Source organism: Piliocolobus tephrosceles, chromosome 9 (assembly GCF_002776525.5).
Source record: "Piliocolobus tephrosceles isolate RC106 chromosome 9, ASM277652v3, whole genome shotgun sequence".
In the NCBI taxonomy this organism is placed as follows: Eukaryota; Metazoa; Chordata; class Mammalia; order Primates; family Cercopithecidae; genus Piliocolobus; species Piliocolobus tephrosceles.
Window position 1 is genome coordinate 85,224,211 of NC_045442.1, and position 22,900 is coordinate 85,247,110.

Here is a 22,900-nt window from a genome sequence, read left to right on the forward strand (position 1 = left end):
CAACATGACAGGGCACCCTCCTTTCAGTTTTGACCTTTTCTAATGCTATCTCCACCCAGCAGTCAGTGTCATCTTTTAGAAACAAGCTCTCTCGCAACTTTCTGTTGCAACGACAATAAAACCCAATAGTCATGCTAAGGTACCTAAGACCATCTATGATGGAGGTACTCCTACTTTCCAACTTCATCTCAGCCATACTGACCACTTTTCTGTTCTCCAAATCAGCCCTTCCTGCCTCTAGACCCTTAACTGGATGTCCCCGTTCCTTGAAATGTTCTTCTCCAAGCTTTTCCAGAACTTACATGTTTCCATCCTTCAAGTTTCAGGGTCTGTGTCCTTGCCAAGAATAGTGTCCAAGAACAGAAAAGTGTTCTCACCAAGTTTCTCCCTGCCTTTGTCATGATCACTCTGGTTTTTCTCTCTTAGCATGTATCACAGGTTGTAGTAGTTTGTTGGTTAAAATCCCACTACTGGATTTTAAGCCCTATGAGGGTAGGATTCTTGTATATCTTGTCCACCTTATTCCCAAAGCCTGGTTCAGTGCCTGCCATGGAACAGAGGCTGAATCTGTAACTGCTGAATAGATGACCACATGGATAAATGAATGGAATTGGAAATGAGTCCACTTTGGACCCTGGCCTGGAAGGTGGCTGGAGGGCTAGCTCCCCTGACAAAGTAGATTCGGGATAGACCAAGAAAGCCAGCTACGTACACCAACCTTGGTTACAGAAACAGAGGTTCTCGGCTGGTCCTAGCTTAGGAAAAACAACTCAGCCCTGACTTGTCCTGGATCATAGTGATTAATACTTATCTTGGAACAAAATCCTCAGTGAACCTTTGCTTTCTGCCCTTGGCTCTGGCTTTCACTAATCCCATTTGGTGCAAGAGTTGGAGAACTGGTCTTCGGGGTCTGCTCTCCAGGTGTCACCACTGTGGCCTTGTCATTGCTCCCAAAGGTGAGCAGGGAGCTTTGCTTCAGTCCCAGGCTGTGTCACTTAGTAGGTAGCTGATCTTTAGTGAGAGTCTTATCTCCTGGAACCTCTTTTGTATTTTTTCTCCCAAGCATATCTATTCTGCTCTTGTATAGCTGAAATTAGCACAAAATTACCATGAGAAAATGCTGGTCTTGACCTTATTCTTGGTCCCTTTAGGCTCTCATGTTCTAGAATTTATTGATTCACTCACTCGTTCTTTTAGGGTTTACTATGTAAGGACCCACTTGGTCCTTACTACATGCAGAACTCTGGGTCATACCAAGACATTGTCACAGGTCAGGTTCTGCATGGAGAAAGTTGATTGGGAATGAGGATTGCAAGACTGGGCCGATGGAGAAGTACAACCACAATGTAGTCTCAGCAAAGACTTCAGCTGATTCCAGAGCAGCTATAGGTTTGGGATGGTTGTTTAGAGTTTTCTTGAATTGAGCCAGAGGGGCTAAGCCTTCCTACTCCACATTGTCCAGTTGTTGGGTACAGACTGCCCCTGGGAAGAGGATGTGACCTTGGGCCAGGGGCTGTGTTCAGCTAAGGCAACTCTGGAGAACTGCCAACATTTCCAGCAACAGGGGAAATGCTCACCTCAGTCCAAGAGGAGGGATCTGGGCAGAGCACTGTGCATCTTCTGCACATGTTTCCTTGGCCTTGCAGAGATGGCAGTACCTGTCTTGTGCTTGTGGTTCTAGGTACATTTGAGTTCTAGTCGTGGCTCAACCATGTACCAACTGGTCCCTGAACAAGCTCCCTCTCCCCTGTAACTGAGGGATGTCTTCTACCTGGTGAACTTTCCTCACGGTTAACTGTGGGATGCTTTGCATGTTTCTAGAGGGCCTTAAAGTGAGAGAAAGGACTTCGATGTGCTGAATGTAGCAGTAAACACCCACACAGCTTGGTGGGAGCAGGGGTGGGCTTGGGTAGAATAAACACCAGCCCAGGTGGGATGTGGTAGTACCACGTAGGCTATGAAGAGTAGTACAGCTCTGGGGCAGCAGGACTGCCATTCATACAAGGCACTGCTCTCACCTCCAAGTGCCCTGTGGGTGGCTGGTCACTGCCCTCCTGTTTCCACCAAGAATCATGGGCATGTTTCATGTGCACCACCTGACTCTGGCACTCTCTCCTTCCAGGTGACGCAGAAGTTCTCCTTGGTGATTGTGCAGGGCCACCTGGTGTCAGAAGGGGTCCTGCTCTTTGGCCACCAACACTTCTACATCTGCGAAAACTTCACACAGTCTCCCACGGGTGATGTCTATTGTACCCGTCACTGCTTATCCAAGTGAGTTATCCACTTCTCCCAGCAGATTCTTCCCTGAGCCCCATTCATCCTTACCAGCCTCCCCTACTGTTCCCCTTCTCACCTTTTTCTTACAGTGGGCTTAGGTTTGGGCCTAAAACTGAGCCATGAGATAAAATAGAAGAACCTGCAGGCATAGGCCATCCATGGCCACGGTTCCCCTAAGCAGTGATCGGGACTGGGTACCAATGTGGCAGCTCCTCAGGTCTCCCCTAATGTGGAATGTCAGGACTCAGGGATCAGTCCTTCAGTTATTTGCGTGGCTGAATTCAGTCGCCATCAACTTACTCATTCAACAACATGTTGGTTGCTCATTCTGCATAAGAAAACAGGCACCGCCCCCCTCTCCCGAGGGACTTAATGCAATTGGCAGCATGCACAGTTTCTTTTGGAAACTGTTGGCTGCACACTATGATCCTGGGACAAAATATGTGTTATGAGAGGGCTCTTCAGGGTTCAGGATTGGAGGGATGGCCTGGGACTGGAGTGGTGGGGAAGAGCTACCTGAAGAAGGGACCAAGATCTGAGTCTTGCAGAATGGGTGAGACTTGGGAAGAAACTTGAAGTCATTTTTACACCGACAAATACCAGAGGCCTTTGGCAGGAAATACCGAGTTCTTTAGGATCTAGTGCAATTGGTCTATTTGGGTACGGTCAGCCCTTATTGTGTAATTCTCCTGTGTTTATGAAGTAAGGCCATTCAAAAATCAAATTGACTGAACTTTTGCCAAACGTCCAATTGTCAAGTGTATGCTTTCACTTGATCACTGTCTTCAAAGATATTTGGATGAAGATTTCTTCGTGCAGTGATAGGCCTTGCCTCTTCCAGTTGACCCAGTTTCAGATAATGACAAGATGACCTCTTAGCCCACTGGCTGTCAAACTAGCTGGCACCAGCATCACCTGGAGGGCTTGTTAGCACACAGATCCCTGGGTCCTACTCCACCCTAGTTTCTAATTCAGAAGGTCTGGGGCAAGGCCTGAGGCTTAATAAGTTCCTAGCTGATGCTGATTCTATTGCTGGTCTGGGACCACACTTTGAGAGCCACTGTTTTAGGCTACTGACAGAGGAGTCCAAGTCTTATCCGCCAATAACCAAGAGCTTTAACTTGCAATTGTCCTATCACTTCCAGCCTATGTCAGGAAGCAAGAGTTGAAGGAGTGTGGAAGAGTAGATGTCAGCCCACCTTGGTTGATTTAGATCAAAATGCTTTAAAGTGCTTGGCATTTTTCTGTCTGCTAATTTCCATATTTTATTCATACCAAATGTTCACCGATTGCTGTGAGTCTTTTGTGCTTCTCCAAGGCAGGAGAAGCATAATTAATACTTGGCATCCTCATCCCATCTTATTGCTCATGTTTTATTGATACTGATCAATATGGACAATAGGCCTGCAGCGGTGCCTCTCTGAGAGCTGATGAAAGCTTTCTACTCTATCCGTATGCCCGGCGTGCCCCTGTGATGACTCACATAATCCACTGCTATGCTCTTCACTTCTGGTTTACATAGACTTAGTGTTAGATAAGATCTTATTGATTAGGTAAATTGTGTTTATGAGGTGCATCTAATCATGATCAAATTCACTATATCTGCACTTTTAACAGAAATCCAGTGGTCAGATTTTATGTACTCACTTGATTTGCAATGACAGACAAGGGAGACTTCTCATGTCTGAAAATGTACTTTTCTAGAATGCAAGCAGGAGTAGAATGAGAACAAATCACTACCCTGGAATTACACTGGGGAAGTGCCCAGGTAGTTTTAGTCACCATACCTCGAGGAAGCATTTGTTATTCAGACAGTGCTTTCTCTCCGGGGTCTTGTCTACTGCCCTAAGAAACTACTAGCACTCCTGGAGATGCAGTTCTGAGACAGACTATTAGATCATGCCAGATCAATGGGGATTAAGTCTTATTTTGACCATGGAGATTAAAGAAGATACATAAATAAGCTTGGTAAAAATAAAGCTAAGTCAAACCTGCAATGCTTCTGTAAAAGACTGCTATGAAATGGAGTCGGTTGCACATTAGACCTTGAAAGAGCCTCTCCGATGTAGCATAAAAATATCCTAAATCATACTCAAGAACACTGCAGACTCCTCGACAGTGATTGGACTTTGCACTTTGGAAATTTCCTCAGAAATGAACAGCCTTCTGAGAAGGTTGGCTTTTGCTTGTAGTAGGTCCGTTTCTTAACTGATTTGGGTGGTTGTATTCATGTGCTAGGGCAGTCAAAAACTGGGTGGCTTAAAAAAACAAAACAAAACAAAACAGAAATGTGTTGTTTCATAGTCCTAGAGGCTGGCAGTATGAAACAAGGCAAGGCCATGCTTCCTCTGACTCCTTAGGGAAGCCTCCTTACTTGCCTCTTTCAGCTTCTTGTGTTTGCAGACAATCGTTTGCATCCCTTGGCTTGGACATGCATTGCTTCAGGCACCTGGTCATCGTGTCCCTGTGTCTTCACATCATCTTCCCTCTGTGTGTCTATCTCCGTGTCCAAATTTTCCCTTTTTATAAAGACACCAGTCAGGTTGGATTTGGACCCACCCTTCATTTTAACTTGATTACCTCTATAAATAGGCTCTTTTCAAATACAGTCACAGTCTGAGGTACTGGGGGTTAGGATTTCAACATATCTCTTTTGTGGGACACGGTTCCACCCGTGACAAAGGCAATTAAGCTCACAAGGCAGAGAATTTGATTAACTTGGTGGGAACCCAAGTCATCCAACTGGCTCTTTGTAAATAGGCTCTTTTCAAATACAGTCACAGTCTGAGGTACTGGGGGTTAGGATTTCAACATATCTCTTTTGTGGGACACGGTTCCACCCGTGACAAAAGCAATTAAGCTCACAAGGCAGAGAATTTGATTAACTTGGTGGGAACCCAAGTCATCCAACTGGCTCTTTGTAATAGAGTATTTTAAATCAGATAATTCTTCCCCATCAGTGAGCAGTTTTAAATAGTCATTTCTGTTTTATTCAGTTCAACAAGTATTCATTGAAAATCTATCTTATGCTTAGCACTATGGTTGACTCCATAGATGGAAAGAGTGAATTAGATGTGGACTAAATCTGGTAGAGGGTTTACAATCTAGTGAATGGTTCTGGGTATAAATTCCCGGTATAATTCTGGCAATAGTCAGGTAACTTCAAATGTGAGCCAAATTGAAGTGTGTTTTATCCTGAAATCCACTTCTACTATCAAAGAGCAGGTCAACCAGTATCATAACTACCATTTATCTCATTGTGATTTATCAAGTCAGAATATTGACAGTGATCCTATGCACACTTGGACAGTTTCGCAGATCCTGCTGGCTGTTATGCTGCAGAAATGTGAATGGCAGCCTCTGAACTATGGCAATGGCTCTACCCAAAGGGTATGGATCAGCTGCCCCTTCTATCCGGTACCCTTGGCTGCCTGAACTTCGATTCATTTTGTAGAACATATAGGGTGTAGTACTGTCGGAGACTCCCAATCACAGCTGTATGAATAATACTACATATAATAGACCTCAATTTGGAGGTCAATCAGGGGACTCAATAATGTACATAATTTAGCTTTTCTGAGACTTTGGGTCTATCTGAGGATCCATGCCCTAGATGGTTACTCAGTTTCTATAAGCAGGAAGAAAATGACTATCCTTTCTCCTAAAAGCTCGTTACCATTTTTCAGAGCATTCTTTCATATGTCATCTGTGTTTCAGAGTCCTGAGTTGCAGAAACAGTCAGCACAGAGCAAACTGTGCTCCCCACAAAGCAGGGAGCCAGTTGGAGAGCTCGGTAAAAGCTAGGGAGCATTTCTGTCTCCAGGGAGAAAAGGCGCTGTTGAAAGAGCGTGGGTGTTAGAGTTGGAGGACCTGGATTTGAAACTAAGTTCCACCTCTTTTAAGGACCACATGACCTTGGAAAATTCTCACCTCTCCGGAATGCAGTTTCCTCATTTATGATATGGGAATAAAAATAAGCCATGCTCAGTGTAAGGTTTCCTTATGAGGATCCAATTAAATAATGAATAGGGAAACGCTTGGCAGGCCAGAGAGCATGACAGTCACTTAGCAAACATGCCCCGAGCTCAGGGGAAGATACAGAGGACAGAAAGCCATGAGCAAAGGCCTGGGCCTTGCAGGGTCTGCAGAGGAGAGAGACCAGCCAGACATGCAGCTAAGGTATGGAGAATATTTTCTGTGGTTCCCACAAGCATGGGATGATGGGAGCACAGAGGAGAGGCCATGTCATCCCCACCAGTACCTTGACCTGGGATGCTGCTAGACCTAAGCTAAAGGTAGGAAGGAGAATTGTCTCTATGGCCTTGCTGGGAGTCAGAGACGTGTAGGGGCAGCTCAGCTGAGATCCATATAGAGGCATTAGTAATGGACAAAGGACCTCAGCCAGCAGCAGGTTTGTATTACAGCATCCCGGCAGAAGCATTCAGAACCAAAGCTGCATTTTGTGTTTGATCCATCCTACCACGACGTGGCTTAAAGGAGAGGGCCTGGGAGGGTTGTTCTGAGAAGGGGCTGCAGAGAGCCTGAGTTTGCAACCTCAAAGTCTAGCTGTTCAGGGGCCTAACCAAGGTGCTCAGGCTATGTCTCAGTTGGGCAGGCTTCCCTGCTGCCCAGCACAAGTCCAAGCTCTTAGGGCTGCACATGCTGGACTGCCACTGACCATAGACTAGAGAATTCCCTCTGGGCCTCTGTGACTACTGGGCTTCTCTTGACTTCCCCAGGAAGTGGGGCACAGAGGCTCCATGGGCTGCATTATAGACAGGACCATGGGGACCACACTGGGAGCTGGAATGGGAGAAGCTGAAACAATTTCCTCACCCACTCCCTACCACCTTGGGCTGGGGCTGGCAGGACCGCCTTGGGGCAGGGGCCCTTGCAGCCCTTGGCTCTCTGGGCCTGTGGTTGGCACACAGGCTTCTTGAGGGCTGACGTGCTTGGGAGGCCTTTGTTTCTCAGTCCTGGCATCTTATCAGAATGGTTGTGGTTATATACACAATTTAGGATGACTGCATGCCCCAGATGTTCAGAAATGTAACCGTCTATAACTGAAATCAACTTTATTTCTCGAGCTCCCATGTGTCCAGATGATGGAAAGCTTCATATGATTAGCTCAAGGCATTTCAGTTATCTCCAGTGTACAGATTGTTCTCTTTGGGAATAAATATTTGGACAAGTTTATTATCCTCCCTTTCCCCTCCTCTCTTCTGCTTCTCCAGGAGGAGGGGTCACTCTGAGATCTTTCTGGGAAAGCCTCCTGCACACCCCTCATAACTCTCCAAGGGGCCTCATCTCAGGACTGCCCGATGCCTGCTGGAGGCATACCTCTGTTTCTCCAGGTGCCCGGGAGGTGGGTCCCACATCACACGTGGGTCCCTTCTCTGCCTTTGGAGTGAGTCTCTTACCAGCTCTCCAAGATTGCTTCTTACTACTCAAGGCCTGGCCTGGGAATTTTAAGATGCACCCGCTACGCTTTCTGTCTCCAGCCTGAGTCTTGCAAACGGAACGAGCTCTGGCTTTCAGGAAGTTGTTTGTGCTGTGTGACTGAGCAATCGCTTCAGAATTCAGTGCACTCCTTTGTCCTGGGCAGGGTATACCCAGCAACTCAGGCCTGTGCCTTTGTATGGTCTGCAAGGGAGAGAGACCAGTCAGACATACAGCCCAGGGGCAAAGGATATTTGCTGTGGTTCGTGTTAGCATGGATGCTGGGAGCACAGATGAATGGCTATGTCATCCCCACCAGTACTTTGACCTGGGATGTGGTTTGACCTAAGCCAAGGGTAGGAAGGAAAATTACCACTATGGCCCCACTGGGAGTCAGAGATGTTTAGGGGCAGCTCAGCTGAGAGCCAGATAGCTCTCAGGGCTGCCAAAAATGTGGGCGAGGCAGGCCAAGGGTCCTGAAGAGCTTCCTGGTTTAATACCAGATATCATTCTGCAGTCTCCGTGACAGCCTCACTCACCTCTGGAGAGAACTCATCCTGAAGGTTCCCAGGACCCAGGCCAGGCTGGACAGCCTCTCAGGATACAGGCGCGCTGTGCAGATGAGCTCCGGCTGCTGTCCTCATGCCTCGCCAGCGGCCTCTCTGCTTTCCTCTGCTCCCCTCCCTCCTCTTCCCTGTGGTGCCTGACCCCTCCTAACACTGGTTTGCATTCAGTCTTACAGTCACCTGGCTTCCCTTGAACCTCCCTGCCAAGTGCTCTGTACTCCCCAATCCTGCCATGAAGGGTCTGAGTCCTGCCAGTCCCTGTGGCAGCCACAGGCCACACCTGACTGAGTTACCTCATCCAGCCTCTCAGCCCTGCCAGGGAAATAGGTCATTCAATACAAAACAAGAACACCTGGGCAGAGGGACTAAGGCATGTGGCAGATCAGGCATCCTGGGGCTGAGACTGTCATGCCTGGGCAGAGGTAGCTGGCACAGGGCCAGGCTGGGCATGGGGGAGCCAGGGAAGAGAGGCCACAGAAACCCACCAGGGCTCCTGCGCATGGTTCATGGTCATGCACAGGACCCATGAAGCCCTCCTTGTCAGCTCCCACTCTCACCCAGGGGACTTCTCACCCCTACCCTCATACCCTTTGTCAGCATCATCCTGGAAACTGTGCCATCTTCTTGCTGTCCACTGGCCTGGTGAGGCTGACACCCTACCCTGGTCCTCCAGGGCAGGGCAGCTTTCATGTGTCCGTGGCCAGTGCTGGAGCTGACATGGGCAAGCACTCAACAAGGATTTCTCAGATGAGTAGGGCTAGCACACTGGTTGGCAGTGACCACCGCACCGCTCTGATGTGTCCTTGGAAATGTGGGTGGGGCTGGTGGAGGGCAGGAAGAGGAAGAAGCCTGCACATGTCCTCATTCTGATGTCTGAACATGTGCCCTGCATGCCTGTTTCCTTTTCAGCATCAGCGATCCGTTCATTTTCAACCTGTGCAGCAAAGACAGGTCCACTGACCATTACTCGTGCCAGCGCCACAGCTACGCTGACATGCGGGAGCTACGGCAGGCTCGCTTCCTCCTGCAGGTAAGCACACCAGGTGCTGGCACACCTGGGGTCTGCAAGAGGCAGGGCCATGGGACAGGTGGTCCAGGAGCCATCCAGAGACACATCGCTGTGACCCGTCTTTGTGCTTATGCACAGCCCAGTGCCCTTAAGGAGACACCCACGAGTTCCCTGGGCTTATGGTCCCAGGTGGGAATTCTGACTTCTGCTCCACTCTCTCCAGTCCCTGCTATTGGCTGTTGGGCCTTTCACTGTGTCTTTTAGGATTCAGCTACTTCGCTGCTTTGCTCTTGACATAGCTTAGAGCTGCCTTGGAGATTTAGGAATACAGGGCAGGACAGATGCATTGCCTCCCAGTAGAGCTGATGACTGGGAGCAGAGTGTCCTCTGCCCTGCCCTCCCACAGGTGTAATATCTCCCTTGCTGACATACTCTCCCCCTCTCTCCCCAAGGTGCTCACCTATTGCCAAGCTCCTGCTTGGCCCTGTCTCTGGGGCCAAGTGGTTTAGGGATCTCCCAGCTGCCCCCTCCAGCCAGGGTCTTTCAGTGCCTCACCCATGCCTTCAAGGGCTTAGTAGGGCATGCAACAGAGATGGTGGCTCCTTTCAGAGGAAGAGCTCAGCCAGAAGCTGGTCATAATCTTCCACTTCTCATCCCACCTCACAGATGGATCACACTTTCTAGAAACATCACCTGAGCAGCAAAGGGAGTAGGGTAAACTTCAGGGGCCCCCAGCGACCTCAAACACATCTTGCATTCATTACTCCAAGCTCAGCAATAGCAAAGCTGCATCCCCATCCCGTGGGCCTCCAGGGCAGCTGGCAGAAAAGAGGATCTGGGGACCACATGACAGGAGGGGCAGGCTCTCTTCCCACCTTCTCTGCAGGGTCACTGTTAGTTCCAAAGGCCAGCAAGAGAGCAGTGCTTGGTCTAGATGAACTAGATATTTTTTGTTTGTAAATCTATTTTCTGTAGGTGGGTCATTGATTCATCCAGTGACCCCTCCTGCAAGAGGTCTCTTTATCATTCTCCGAAACTGAAGCTCAGTGAGGCCTTTAAGGTAGGGGAATTTCTGAAAGGCCGCAGCTGCCCTCCTGTCAAGGGTTTGCCAGCAGCTCTGCTCTAGCCCACTAATGAGCACTCTTCCTCCCTCTGCTGCTTTTGCCTACAACACAGTTAGTTCTCATTTTGCGTGGGCTTCCTGAGGACCTTTGCAGGGTGAGGGAGCTGAAAGAGCATAGTGGAAGCAGCAGCCCTGCCCTGATGGTTCTATGATTATATGTCTACCCTACATGTTATGTACAGTAGCAGATAGGTATCAGTCAGTGGGACTTTTTCCCCCAGTGCATGGTGATTGTTTCCAGAGGGTTGGTTCACCTGAAGTGATGGAAGCCAAAGGGAGAGCTTTTTGAGCAAGGCCACCATTTGTCCATCCCTGGATTCTCCCAGGAGAAAGGCAGAGCTTGGCAATCAAGGTATCCAGGGCAAGCTGTATCCTCCACAAATTCTGCATTCACTTCCTGTTTTGCACATTATTTATATTTCTATTTGTAGAAAAAAAATCCAAGAGTCTCCTGTCCACTAGCAGAGGAGAGGAGGTATGCAACATCCTTGCAGATACCTTCTCTCTCTGAGAGAAGGGAGTTAACAAACTGGACTTTGAGAACTCACTTCCAGTCAGGTAGATGCAGGACAGGACTCTGTTATTGGGTGCAGTACCCACCTCTGAGTCTGAACCTTACCCCACCCCATCCTTCCCTCCATGTACAGGTCTCACCTCTCCCTAACTCTCCCTTCAGCCCTGGATATTGCCTCTCTTTGGTCTCATCTCGTCCCTGAGGCTTATCTTATAGGGGACTCACTCTATCTCTTATTCCAAGTTTATTATTTACATAGCTTGGAATAGAAGGGAGTTAGAGAGGAAACAAGGATGGGAGAAAAAAAAGAAAAGATAACTATGTGAATTTGATTTAGGAATTAAGAAAGTACCCCTGACAAAAACCTTACTATGCTAGTGGGGCCACATCAAAATGGCCTGGGCAGGGGGCCCTGCGCTGCTTAAGTCTGTAGGTCAACTCATGATGCTGCCCGGCTGCACCCACTGAACTAGCTTCCTTAGTATGTCTGGTAAGGTGACCTCCTGGCTCACCCATGCCATAACTCAGAAGTGAAAATGTCTGAGGGTGGCATGGGTGCTTTCTCTCATGTCTGCCTCATGCTTGCCCTGGGAGTGGGCCTTTTACTTCCTGCTTCAATGGAACTCAGAGCTGTGGTCAGGGCCCCTGCCCTCCCACCAAGGTCTTCCCACCATGGGAACTCAAAAGGACCACCCAGGAAGGGTCTTCTGATACAGAAACCCCCAGTGACCCATTTCCAGCAGCTCTGTCACCCTGGGGCGTCTCTAGTCCACAAAATATCAGGAGCATTAAAAGGGGCTTCTCTTCACAGGACATGGCCCTGGAGATCTTTTTCCACAATGGATATTCCAAGTTTCTTGTATTCTACAACAGTGATCGGAGTAAGGCCTTTAAAAGGTAAGAGCTTGAAAATCCTCCTTTTGAGAAAACTGATCCTGAATTGAGAGCAGACGGGCAAAGAACACTCAGCTCTGTGCTCAGGAAAAGTGCTCTCAACCCACAGTGAGCACCACTCAGGCTGGGCCCAGGGAGGCACTGCTGGCCTGCAGAACTGCCAAGTCATGAGAGGAGATACGGGAACAGGCAGAGAAGGCCCTTCCTTCAGTCCTAGGAAGCAGGCTCCGTTTTCCTGAACTGAAGTGGCATAGAACAGGAAGCGAGAAAAAAAATTACACAGCTACAACAGAGTTAAGGAACTGGCTGTTTAATGGGCCTTCCAGAATGTTCTGGCTTTATTTTCTAATTTTCCAAGTAACTTTTTTGGCTTAATCTTTCTTTCTGATCCCAGTTGCCAATTTTAGTGGCTCCAATTTCGTATTTCATTGGAAGGAATTCCAAACAACTGATTTCCCACATGTGCACTGAACATGTTTTTTTCTTAAAGAGAGAAGCCTGCTGTTTTAGTTAACTTATCTTTCTCCAGATGGATCAATTTAAGAAATCTAAACCAGTGTGTAAGTTCTTAATACTATGGTTATTTGTTTTTATTACCATTAAAGTTATAGATCAGTAGATTGGTTTGTAGTGAATCTAGAAAGAACAGAAAGGAAGGTCAGTTCTTCATCATGATAGACCACAGAGAGGCTGATTAACAGAGAGAGGGTTATGTGCTGCTCCCCATGGGCTGGAAGTTCTGAGGTGAGATTTGACATCCCCTGGCCTAGGAGCCTATTTTGTACTCAGAAATTCAAGCCCTGCCTTCCTAGTGGCCCTGTGGAACTGGCACTCAGGGCCCGCTACTGCATCCAAGAGGCAGGGCTAGGATGGAGAAAAACAACTGTAGAGAGGCTTTTGTGCTAGTTCTAGGCGTACCTCCTTGGACTCAGGTGAGCCTGCCCATGCGGTTCTTCCACGCTGCTGCTAGACTGCCCCCTAAAATTATCTTCAAGGCCTAGTTTAGACCAAACCAAACAAGCAGACATGCAGCCCATTAAACTTGATTCATTTCCCCCTATGGTTTCTGTTCATTAAACAAAGTTTTTCACAGTTGATCTAGAAATCTTACACCTCCACAGCTCAGGATGTGAAGGTGGCCTAATGCAAACTCCACAACCACTACCCGCTCAGCTCAAGGAGCCTGGCATTAAGATGGCATTTGTCCCCACGGCAACACACTAGAATGTACAGCAGGGTTGTTGACATTGGCAATGTTGTCAAGTGCGTGGCCCAGAGGCAGTACCTCACACACACTGCCTAAGTAATTATTGTTTTATTGTCATTGTTGGTATTAAGGCAATAGTGTGTAATGCCAGAGAGTGCTGAGGGTTGCCTCAGAGGTACACCCAGGCCTGGTGTTCATGACCTGGGGGCAGGATGGAGCCTGGGGGAGCAGTAATGAGCCCAGATTCCTGCCTGGCTCTGGAAATGCCTCTGCAGCAGGTGGAAGGGTCTTGACTCTGCTGATGGAATTATCCCTTCCCTTTTCATGTAGCTTCTGCTCTTTCCGACCCAGCCTGAAGGGGAAAGCCGCCTCGGAGGACCCCCTCAATCTAAGGTAATGGTGAGTAGCCATGCTCCCTGGGCATGGCACTGCCCTGGCTTTGATGTTCCTCCTCTGCCTCATCCCACTCTAAAGAAGTCCTGCAGAGAGCATGCCCGACTGGTTCCCTCATTTTTCTCTCTCCTATTCTTGTTCATCCTTCATCCTACTCCTGAAGTTCCTTCTGCCAATTAAACCTCTATGAATAGACCTGAAGTCCCACATGCCCTGTGGCTTTTTCAGACCCAAATGGCAGGAAGCCATCCTCTGCCTTTGGTGACTGGGCAGGTGGCACAGAGGTGTGGAGTGTGTGTGAGCAATCCCATGCTGTCCCTCCTGTGATGAGACTTTCTGAACGCTTAGAAGCTAAATTCATACATGATGGTGTGCGAATCAGACGTTAACTTAGGAATCTGTGCTGTGGGGCGTCTCTCCCAGTGAATGATTTGCTTGCAGTCTCTTCCCCAGGTCCCCTTTCCAGCTACCCAGTTCTCTGGAAGGCCACTTAGGGATCAGTAGATTTTATTTCAATCAGGGGTGAGAATAGAAGAAGGTGGCTGCTGGTTTTCTCCAGGAATGTGTGGGGACCAAGCAAGAGGGTGTCCCCAGGAATGACATTTATGCTGATATTTATAATCAGCATAAAATGGGTCTCACTAATTCCTTCAAAATTATTTATCAATAGCTTGTGATACCTGGTGTTTGCTTCTTGACAGAGCAACAAGCAAATAGAAAAAAAAAATTCCCTGTCCTTATTGAGTTCACATTCTCATGAGGAGGACAGACATAAACCAATATAAATGAGTGAACTATAAAGCGTATTAGATAATTATAAGTGTAAGTGTAAAAAACCAAGCAGATAGAGGTGGGCATTGAAATCTTAGATGAGGTGGCGAGCAAAGCCCTTATCAAGAAAACAATCTGTGAATTAAGACTTGGCCGGGTGTGGTGGCTCATTCCTATAATCTCAGCACTTTGGGAGGCCAACATGGGCAGATCACATGAGGTCAGGAGTTCAAGACCAGCCTGGCCAACATAGTGAAACCCTGTTTCTACAAAAACACAAAAAATTAGCCAAGCATGGTGGTGGGCGCCTGTAATCCCAGCTACTTGGGAGACTGAGGTGGGAGAATCGCTTGAACCCAGGAGGCAGAGGTTGCAGTGAGCCAAGATCGCGCCACTACACTCCAGCCTAGGCAACAGAGCAAGGCTCCATCAAAAAAAAAAAAAAAAAAGTGGAGAAACATGTTATGCAATTAACTGAGAAAAGTGTGTCAGACCCAGGGAAGAGCAGGGCGTGGCTGAGGCCTGTAACATTGGAGTGCAGGGAGTTAGTTGGGGTGGAGGTGAGGGAGGTCACAGGAGATAGTTGGTGCAAGATTATCATGTCGGCTTTTATTCCAAATAGATGGGAAGCATTGGAGGAGTTTAAGCAGAGGAATGATGTGAACTGACATATTGATAAGACTCACTCTGGCTGCTATGCCAAAAATAGACTGGAGTGGGTCAAAGGCAGAAGCTGAGACTAGTTAGGAAGCTATTGCTGGAGGCCATTGCAGTAATCCAGGTGAGAGATGATGGTGGCTTGGATCAGGAACATGACAGCAAAGATGATGTGATGTGATCACATTTTGGACATGTTTAAAGGTATATTTGATGGGATCTGATGACAAATCAAGTGTGGGAAGTGCATGTATGTGAGAGAGGACTTACGGATAAGACAGAGGATTTAGGCTTCAGCAATTAGAAAATTAAATGGGGATGATCACAGGAAGAGTGGCTGTAGGCCCACTGTGGCTATCTGAAGCTCAGATTTAGACATGTGAATTTTGAGATGCTTATCGTACATCTCAAAGGCATTGAGGAGCTATTGGGCATATGAATTTGGAGTTCAAGAGAGAGGTTCAAGTGAGACATAAATTTAGAATAGTGTTTAAAGTCATGAGAATGGGCAAGATTATGAGAATGCATGCACATGGAAAAGAGATCAGAGGACTGTGCCCTGGGCACACCAACCTTTAAAGGATAAGGACATGGGCAGGGCCAGCTGAAGAGATAGGGAAGGAGTAACCAGAAAGGTAGCAGAAACTGTAGGTGTGGAAGACATCCTGGAAGCCAGGTAGAGTGATTCAAGGGGGAGTGGTCAAGTGTTGTTGATAAGCCAAGTGGGATAAGAACTGAGAAATGACCATTGAGCTTTGTAACATGAGAGTCATTGGTGACCTTCAATAGACTAATTATAGTGGCTGCTAGTAGAGGCTCTTATTGTGTCAGGCACTTACCCTTTATAGATTGCAGTGAAGTGCAAGGCATGCCAGGGTATGGTCCAGGGGACCCAGGCAGCAGTGGGTCACTGGAGTTGGGGTGGCTGTTTACCAACTGTAATGGGCATAGTTTAATAGTTCAACAACAGGATAGTCCTAACTGTGCATATCTGCTGAATCTCAGCCCTGCTGATCTCATATTGTTTATATTTCATATAAGCCTTTATGTTCATACTTGGATTTCTTAGCAGTGTTTCAGTGCAAGGTAAAAAGCTATTTAAAACTAATTGAAGCAAAAAAAAAAAAGAGGATTCATGATCACATCTACCTGAAGGTCAAAAATGGTCTTGCTCCAGACATGGCTGGAATGGTAGACACAAGTAAGTCTGCAGGAAGTGGCGGCTGTCCCTCTCTCAGAGAGGATTTTGCTTAGTCTGGCTCCATTTCTCAGTAGACGTTGTCATCACAGGGGCACCGATGCCCCCAACAGCTCCAGACTGACAGTCAATCACGCAGGAATCCCACCACATGCTCTATCCCGGTAACTTTAGCAAAACTTCCCGAACTGTCATTTTCCCCAGTTAGGTTAATTATATGCCCATACCAGAACCAATCAAATGTTTTCATTGGCTGGATCAGAGGGATGCACCCACCCAGCTTCTGGGGATAGGGTCAGTCCCACCCAACTACATAGACCAAAGTGAGGGGAGTATGGTTCCTTAGGAGAATCAAGGTTCTGTTATCCACAAGGGGGTGAGCACTGAGGGTGTCAGCAAAAGCAGGTGGCCACTCACAGTTCCACGCAGAGGGAAGTTCCGAGCCGCAGTGCTCATGGGCTGCAGATGGTTTTCTCTCTCCCTGGAGCAATGCTGCATCAACCGTGGCACACATCACTTCGCTGAGCCTCATTGTCTCTGCAGCTCACCCTTAGATGAACCTATTCTGTAATGTCACTCAGTGACAACATAGTTGTCCCTATGACTGTGGGTAGCTCTTTGTCCATTCTTTGTCTTCTGTCCTCAGAATCTTAGTGGTGCCTTGCCTGGAAACACATACCTTCCTCCACATACCTTCTACTCCAAATAGAGAAGGGCAGGTAGAGGAGGGGCAGAGGGAGGAATGCAGAAGAGGAGCTGACCCCCAGCTGTGCCCACTAAGTTAGAGGCCTCTCAGAAATGATTGCCAGGCTGGAGGAAGATGATGCTCTGTGGATGAGTCAAATGTCTGGAGATTACTCCTTACTCATCCCCAGGTTGATGATGACCTGCAATGCCAACCTGTGTACCACCTTGCTTCTGGGCTACAGCTGAGTCCCATTCTGATTTTATTTCCAATGTGATTATTTTTGCCATCATGGCTACCTGATCCCACTGGAGCAGGGTCTTCCAGAGTTATGCTGGTTCATTCCTGGCACAGTCTCAGCACAGTTCAAGGTTGGAGACCATTGGTGAAGCTTCTGGGATCAACTAGGAACAGTGCATGGTGCTCCAGAGGAATGCTCATCTCAGCTCATGGAAGGAGAGCCTCAGCAACATGCGGGCACCCCGCAGAGTGCTGACCCTCGGCTCTGAGGCCACCCATGCAGCAAGGGCTTGTGGCAAGACTGTACTAAATAAACAGCGCCGGCTTCAGGATCAAGCTGACTTGGGCTCATAGTAGGTGCCCAGTAAATTGTAATCCTTCTGCCTAGTTTTAGAATCACCTGATGTGTGTTTGGGCATGTTAACAGAACAATTGATAAAAGCAGGTGGCTCTCCTTGTTCTCAGCTCGTTGGAGTGGCCCCCTCTCCAGCCCTTCTCTTGCCAGCTTAATTGTGGCTTCAGGAGTTCCAGAGTGGGAAGGCAGTGGTGGCCTTCAGTCTTAGAAAGGCTTGGCTGGCCACTGATATATGCCTGGAATGAAGCTGATGATTTTTCTTTTGGATCACTGGAGGCCATAATCACAGAATGAGTCTTGAAAAATGCCTAGCTGCTTGTTAGTCACTCTAATGAATGTGGACTTCTTACCTATTAAGGGGGTGTGTGTGCCGTTCTGAGGGTTTTCAACTGGCCCATGACCCTTGGCCTAGGCTACAGATTTTCATGTCCTAAACCTTCAGCTTTCGATGACTCATGTGGCTCCTTTGGACACCATCCCACATGCACAGGAAATCAGAGCTTTTGGTACCAGAGTTTTGCTGAGGCTTTCAGTGACAATGGTTGCCTCCATAACTATATATATATATATATATATATATATATATATATATATATATATATATATGTATATATAGATATATATATATATATGTATATATAGATATATGTGTGTGTGTATATATATATGTGTGTGTATATATATATGTATATATATATGTGTGTGTGTATATATATATGTGTATATATATGTGTGTGTATATATATATACACACACTAAGGAGGCTCTCTGGGCCTGAATTCCAAGTGGAAAATACTTGTAAAGCCTGCATGAATCCTGTCCCCATGGTACAGGACTGAACCTTTTGAAGACAGCATGGCAGCCTTTTCAGACTTCTGTGGGGTGCAAGGTTCTGCAAGCTGACAGGGCCTTCTAACATATGCCAGCTGGAGCTGTTGGATGAGTCCTGTTCTGTGGTGTTGAATACCGGCAGGATCTTTGAGATGTAAAAAGATGAATCAGAAAAGGAGAAATGATGGCAGGAACTGCAGGGGAAGGGGGCAGCTAGGTGGAATGCTCTTGTGGATAAACACACATCCTCACACTTAAATGTACTCATGCCCTTCCAGAAAGGGCTACAGACAGCTTCAAAATTAAACACAGGGTACAACCATCCTTTAACAATTAGCCAACACTCCTTCAAAGGGGAAAAATATAGATGTGATCATGTGGAGTGATTTAGTTACTCTAATTGTACTGAGACTAAGAAAACTAAAACAAACAATCATGTTGGCTTATATTATTTTCCAGGGATATATAATAAGAAACAGGCTTTTGCAACCTTTTTTTTTTATTTCTGGAACATATTTTCTCTTAGTGCTGAATATCAAATTTGGTTCTTCTCTAAAGGATCATGGGTACCAAAGGTGGCAATTCCTTTTTAATAAAACATACAAAAAGAGTGCTGGGGAACCTAATTCTCTGCATCAGTTCTCTGCAAGAATGGGAGCCTAACATTCACACTTATTTTTGTACAGGCATTTCTTTGGGAAGCTAACATTACTTGGCTCAGTTACATTGCTTTCTAATGACCTCAGTTCATACTGAGCCCAGAGTTTAGAAAACTCAGAGAAATACAAGGCTAGGTTGCCTATCTGATTCTCTTTCTCTCAAATCTCTCTTGGGCTCAGCACATATTTTTGGCTAAACTGGAACATCCATGTCATTGAGGCAAAAGTGTCCCCGGGCTGGAGAAAGCTTTTGGGCGTGAGATGGCACTTACATTCAGTGCCTGATTGTACCTGGGTATTTGCAGTTCCTGAAATCATTTCTTAATTCTATAAATTTTTTATATATAATGTTTAGAATGAAATTTATTTTGAGGGTGCAAAGTTTTATAGTTGAACATTTTGTTTATTGTTTCCTTTAGAGATTCTCTCTGAAAAATAATGAAAGACAAATAATTTAGAAAAACAACCATAAGAACCTATGTGATTCCCATGAGAATATGAGCTTCCATGAAAAATTAACCACACCCCAGAGGAACCACAGTTAGCTGGGGGGAGGCTAAAGTTCAAGTTCCCCTTCCTAGCATTTCTCCTCCTTCAATCCTGCCCCCTAGAGATTCATGCTGTTGGCTACAGATGTGTAAGATACACAATTGCTTAACTGGTAAAGGTAGTGCCGGCTCCACCACGGAGTAGAGAAGCATGTCCTTGGGTTTCTTGCTGAACTGAAGCCCTGGGAGCCAACTGTGGAGACCAAACTACTCATACCCTGTGTCTATACCAGAGTCACTGGGACCAGAGGCGAATGGCACCTGGCTGCAGACTCAAAATGAGAGTGACAGCCAGTGCTGCAGCGTCTAGGAGTTTGTTCACACAGTTGACTTCGTGGGCCAAGAGCGTCCGAGCCCTGGCCATTCTGCCTAGATCATGCTCAGACCTTGGCCCTGACCACATTCCACGTTCATCTTTGTCTGGCTGCACTCGGTTCATGCCTCGTCTCTGCTGTATCCTTAGCCATAACCTCAGATCCCTCCCAGAGCAAAAGCCTGATGCAAGCCCCAGTCACTGCAGCAAGCCTGCCCTTTTTCCTTCCAACTCTACCCAGCCACATTGCTTCCACAACCTTTATACTCCCACACCACCAGGGGTGGGGAACAGGTGTGCAAATGCCCAGGAATAGCGATGAGCAACCCACTGGTTCAAGGTTTCTCCCATCCTAGTTGCCACCTGTGCCCAGCTACCTCCAGAAAACCTGGGGCATAGAGAATTCATGCAGTTTCTATTTATTTTAACAACTTTTTCAGGAATCTGCAAGGATAAGATCAACAATGGGTAATTTTAGATTAGCCAGCTGAGTCGAGGTTAAGGTGCCTGAATTGCCTTACTGTGTTCCTCAATTGTATCTCTAGGCTGACTCGGTGTTTTAGATTCTCACTTTAAGCTTGCCATAATGCCTCATAAATCAGCACTGGGCAGACGTATAAGGATCTATTGATTGTTGCATCTAGGCTGTAAGATTTTTTTTGTTTGTTTGTTTTTATTTCAAAATATTGATTCACAGTTGCAAAAATAGTACAGAGAGACTCTGTGCACCTTTCACTTAATATCCCCCCCACCATGGTTACATTTTATATAACTATAGCACAATTTCAGAACCAGGACATTGACACTGGTACATGTGTATGCATAATTCTTTGTCATTGTATTATATGTAGATTTGGGTAACCACCTGCACAATCGACATACACAGTTATTTTATCACCACAAAGATATCCCTGTGCTACCACTTTATAGTTATGCCTACCTTCCTGTATTCCCCCACCATCCTTAAATGCTGGGAATCATGAATCTGTTTTTCATATCTATTATTTTTTCATTTAGAGACTGTTCTATACATGGAATCATAGAGTATGTGACTTTTGGAGATGGGCATTTTTGTTTTAGCTGAAAATAGTGCCATTGAGATACATTCAAGCTGTTGCATGTATCAATGGTCTGTTCCTCTTTATTGCTGAGTAGTATTGCATGAAAGAAATATACCAGAGTTTGTTTAACAATTTGTGCATTGAGCAACATTTGGTTGTTTCTACTTTGTGGTCATTACAAATAAAGCAGATCATTTACATTTACTGTAATTATCAGAATGTTAGAATACAAGTCTGCCATTTTATTTTTATTTTTTGTTTTTTCCTGTTCATTTCTCTGTTTTCTTTTTCCTGCCTACCTGTGCACCACTGAAAGATTTGTTAAAATTCTACCTTATCTATAGTATTTTTTAGAATATTTTTCTATATAACTTTTTGTATAAATTGGAGTTGCTTGAGGTGTCTTAGCATTGCTATAAAGGAATATTTAAGGCTATTTATAAAGAAAAGAAATTTATTTGGGTCATGGTTCTTGCAAGCTGTATAGGTGCCAGCGCCTCCTGGTGAGGGCTTTAGGGTATAGGTATGGTGGAAGGCGAAGGGGAGCAGGCATCACTTGGTGAGAAGAAGAGAGAGAGAGAGAAGAGGGATGTGCCAAGCTCTTTTTAACAATCAATTTTCAACAGGATCTAATACGGTGAGAACTCACTCATTACCAAGAGGATGGCACCAGGCCATGAGGGATCCACCCCCATGACCTTCCATTAGGCTGCACCTCCAACACTGGGGATCAAATCTCAACATGAGGTTTGGAGGGGACAAATGTGCAAACCATGGCAGTATGTCATACCTACACAAACATCACAGTCTACTGGCATCGAGATGTACTAGTCCGAGTGAAATGTAGACGCAGTAAGCCTTTTAAGTCTTAAAGTCTTAAATATTTAGTTGTCTATAATATATAATCTGTAATTTTCTTAAATTTTTTCCTCTGTATACATTTTTAAAACCACATCAAATATTTCCCAAAGGCATTTTCACATGCAGGTGAGCTAAAGCTAAGGGAGGTGAAGTGAATTTGAGAAGCAAGTCGGATACTTGGCTAGCTCCGGCGAGCCTGGTTTCCAGAACATCTCGCTTGCCACTCTGTCTTCTCCTAACTGGGGGCTTCTCCTCTTCAGAGTCGTTTATTCTGTTAGCTGAGTAGTCTTCAAGTTTTTGCCACAGCTACGCTAGGAAGATGTTGAGCATATTCTGGGGATGGAGACAAAAGAAAGTGAGGCAATTGCTCCAGACCACAGAGGAAAACACAGCAAAGGCAGAGGTCACACCAGCTCACCAAGGTGATGCCTGGCCTTCAGCATGGTCAGGTTAGTGTGAACAGGGTGTTTTTTTGTTGTTGTTGTTGTTGTTGTTGTTTGTATTTGAGGAAAGAGAACACCCAAGGCTTTCCTATGAAGTATCTTTATGCTTAATTCAATTTATAAGAAGTAAAGGTGACTGAGGTATTTTAGAGCATGAAGGAACACCAACATCAAACCTTTTCCTTGGCAGCAAAAGAAATAGGATGCAGAAGATGCCTCCTAACTGGTCTCTATCTCCAGTCTGCTTCGTCCTGCTATCAGCATTTCTTGGCTAAAGAGGTGTCTGACTTGAACACACTGAGGCAAACCCAGCCCACCGCCTGGGTATGTCTCAATCCTGGTAAAGTTAAATGCACTTGAAACTCCTTCCTGAGATGTGTGATAAGAGGGAAAGCATGATAAAGCCCCAGAGCAAGGCTGGAGTGAGTGTCAGGCCAGCCAAGCAGTTGGCAGCAAGTAAGGGTGTTGAGGACCAAGCATGGCAAGGAGAGTGCTGCAGTGGGGAAGGGAGGATGTGGACGGGCAAACCCTAAGGCACAGGTGGGATCTGTAACCTGATGTTTCTCTTAACTTCTCTCCTTTGCTGAACCTTTTGAATACCTAAGGAGGGAAAATTAATTCTAAAAAAAAAGTGTCTGAAGGGGGAAAAACTGAAATGAAAAGTCTTCATGTAGCTATCCAGCACTCTGTCTCGATCATATATCTCTGCATGGACTCTATACCTTTTGGGTCAGAGATGAAGTGACTGAAATAGCAGAATGGCTCCCTTGTGGACATGTCCAAGACCTGGCAGGCTAGCGGTGGCTCCTATACCTACAGCATGGTGTCTCATCACACATGTCTCAGACATGGTTGC

At 46.3% G+C, this 22,900-nt stretch overlaps 1 protein-coding gene across 3 annotated transcripts in view; it reads left to right on the top strand.

Moving 5' to 3' along the window:
* Nucleotides 1–22,900, top strand: part of WDFY4 (WDFY family member 4) — a 312,143-nt gene that overhangs the window by 218,514 nt on the left and 70,729 nt on the right. For all 3 annotated transcript variants that reach the window (XM_023230197.2, XM_023230195.2, XM_023230196.2), the window contains exons 44-47: nt 2,123–2,271; nt 9,192–9,312; nt 11,740–11,825; nt 13,360–13,422. In XM_023230197.2, the coding sequence (XP_023085965.1) occupies nt 2,123–2,271; nt 9,192–9,312; nt 11,740–11,825; nt 13,360–13,422 (419 nt within the window). The remainder of the gene's footprint in view (nt 1–2,122; nt 2,272–9,191; nt 9,313–11,739; nt 11,826–13,359; nt 13,423–22,900) is intronic.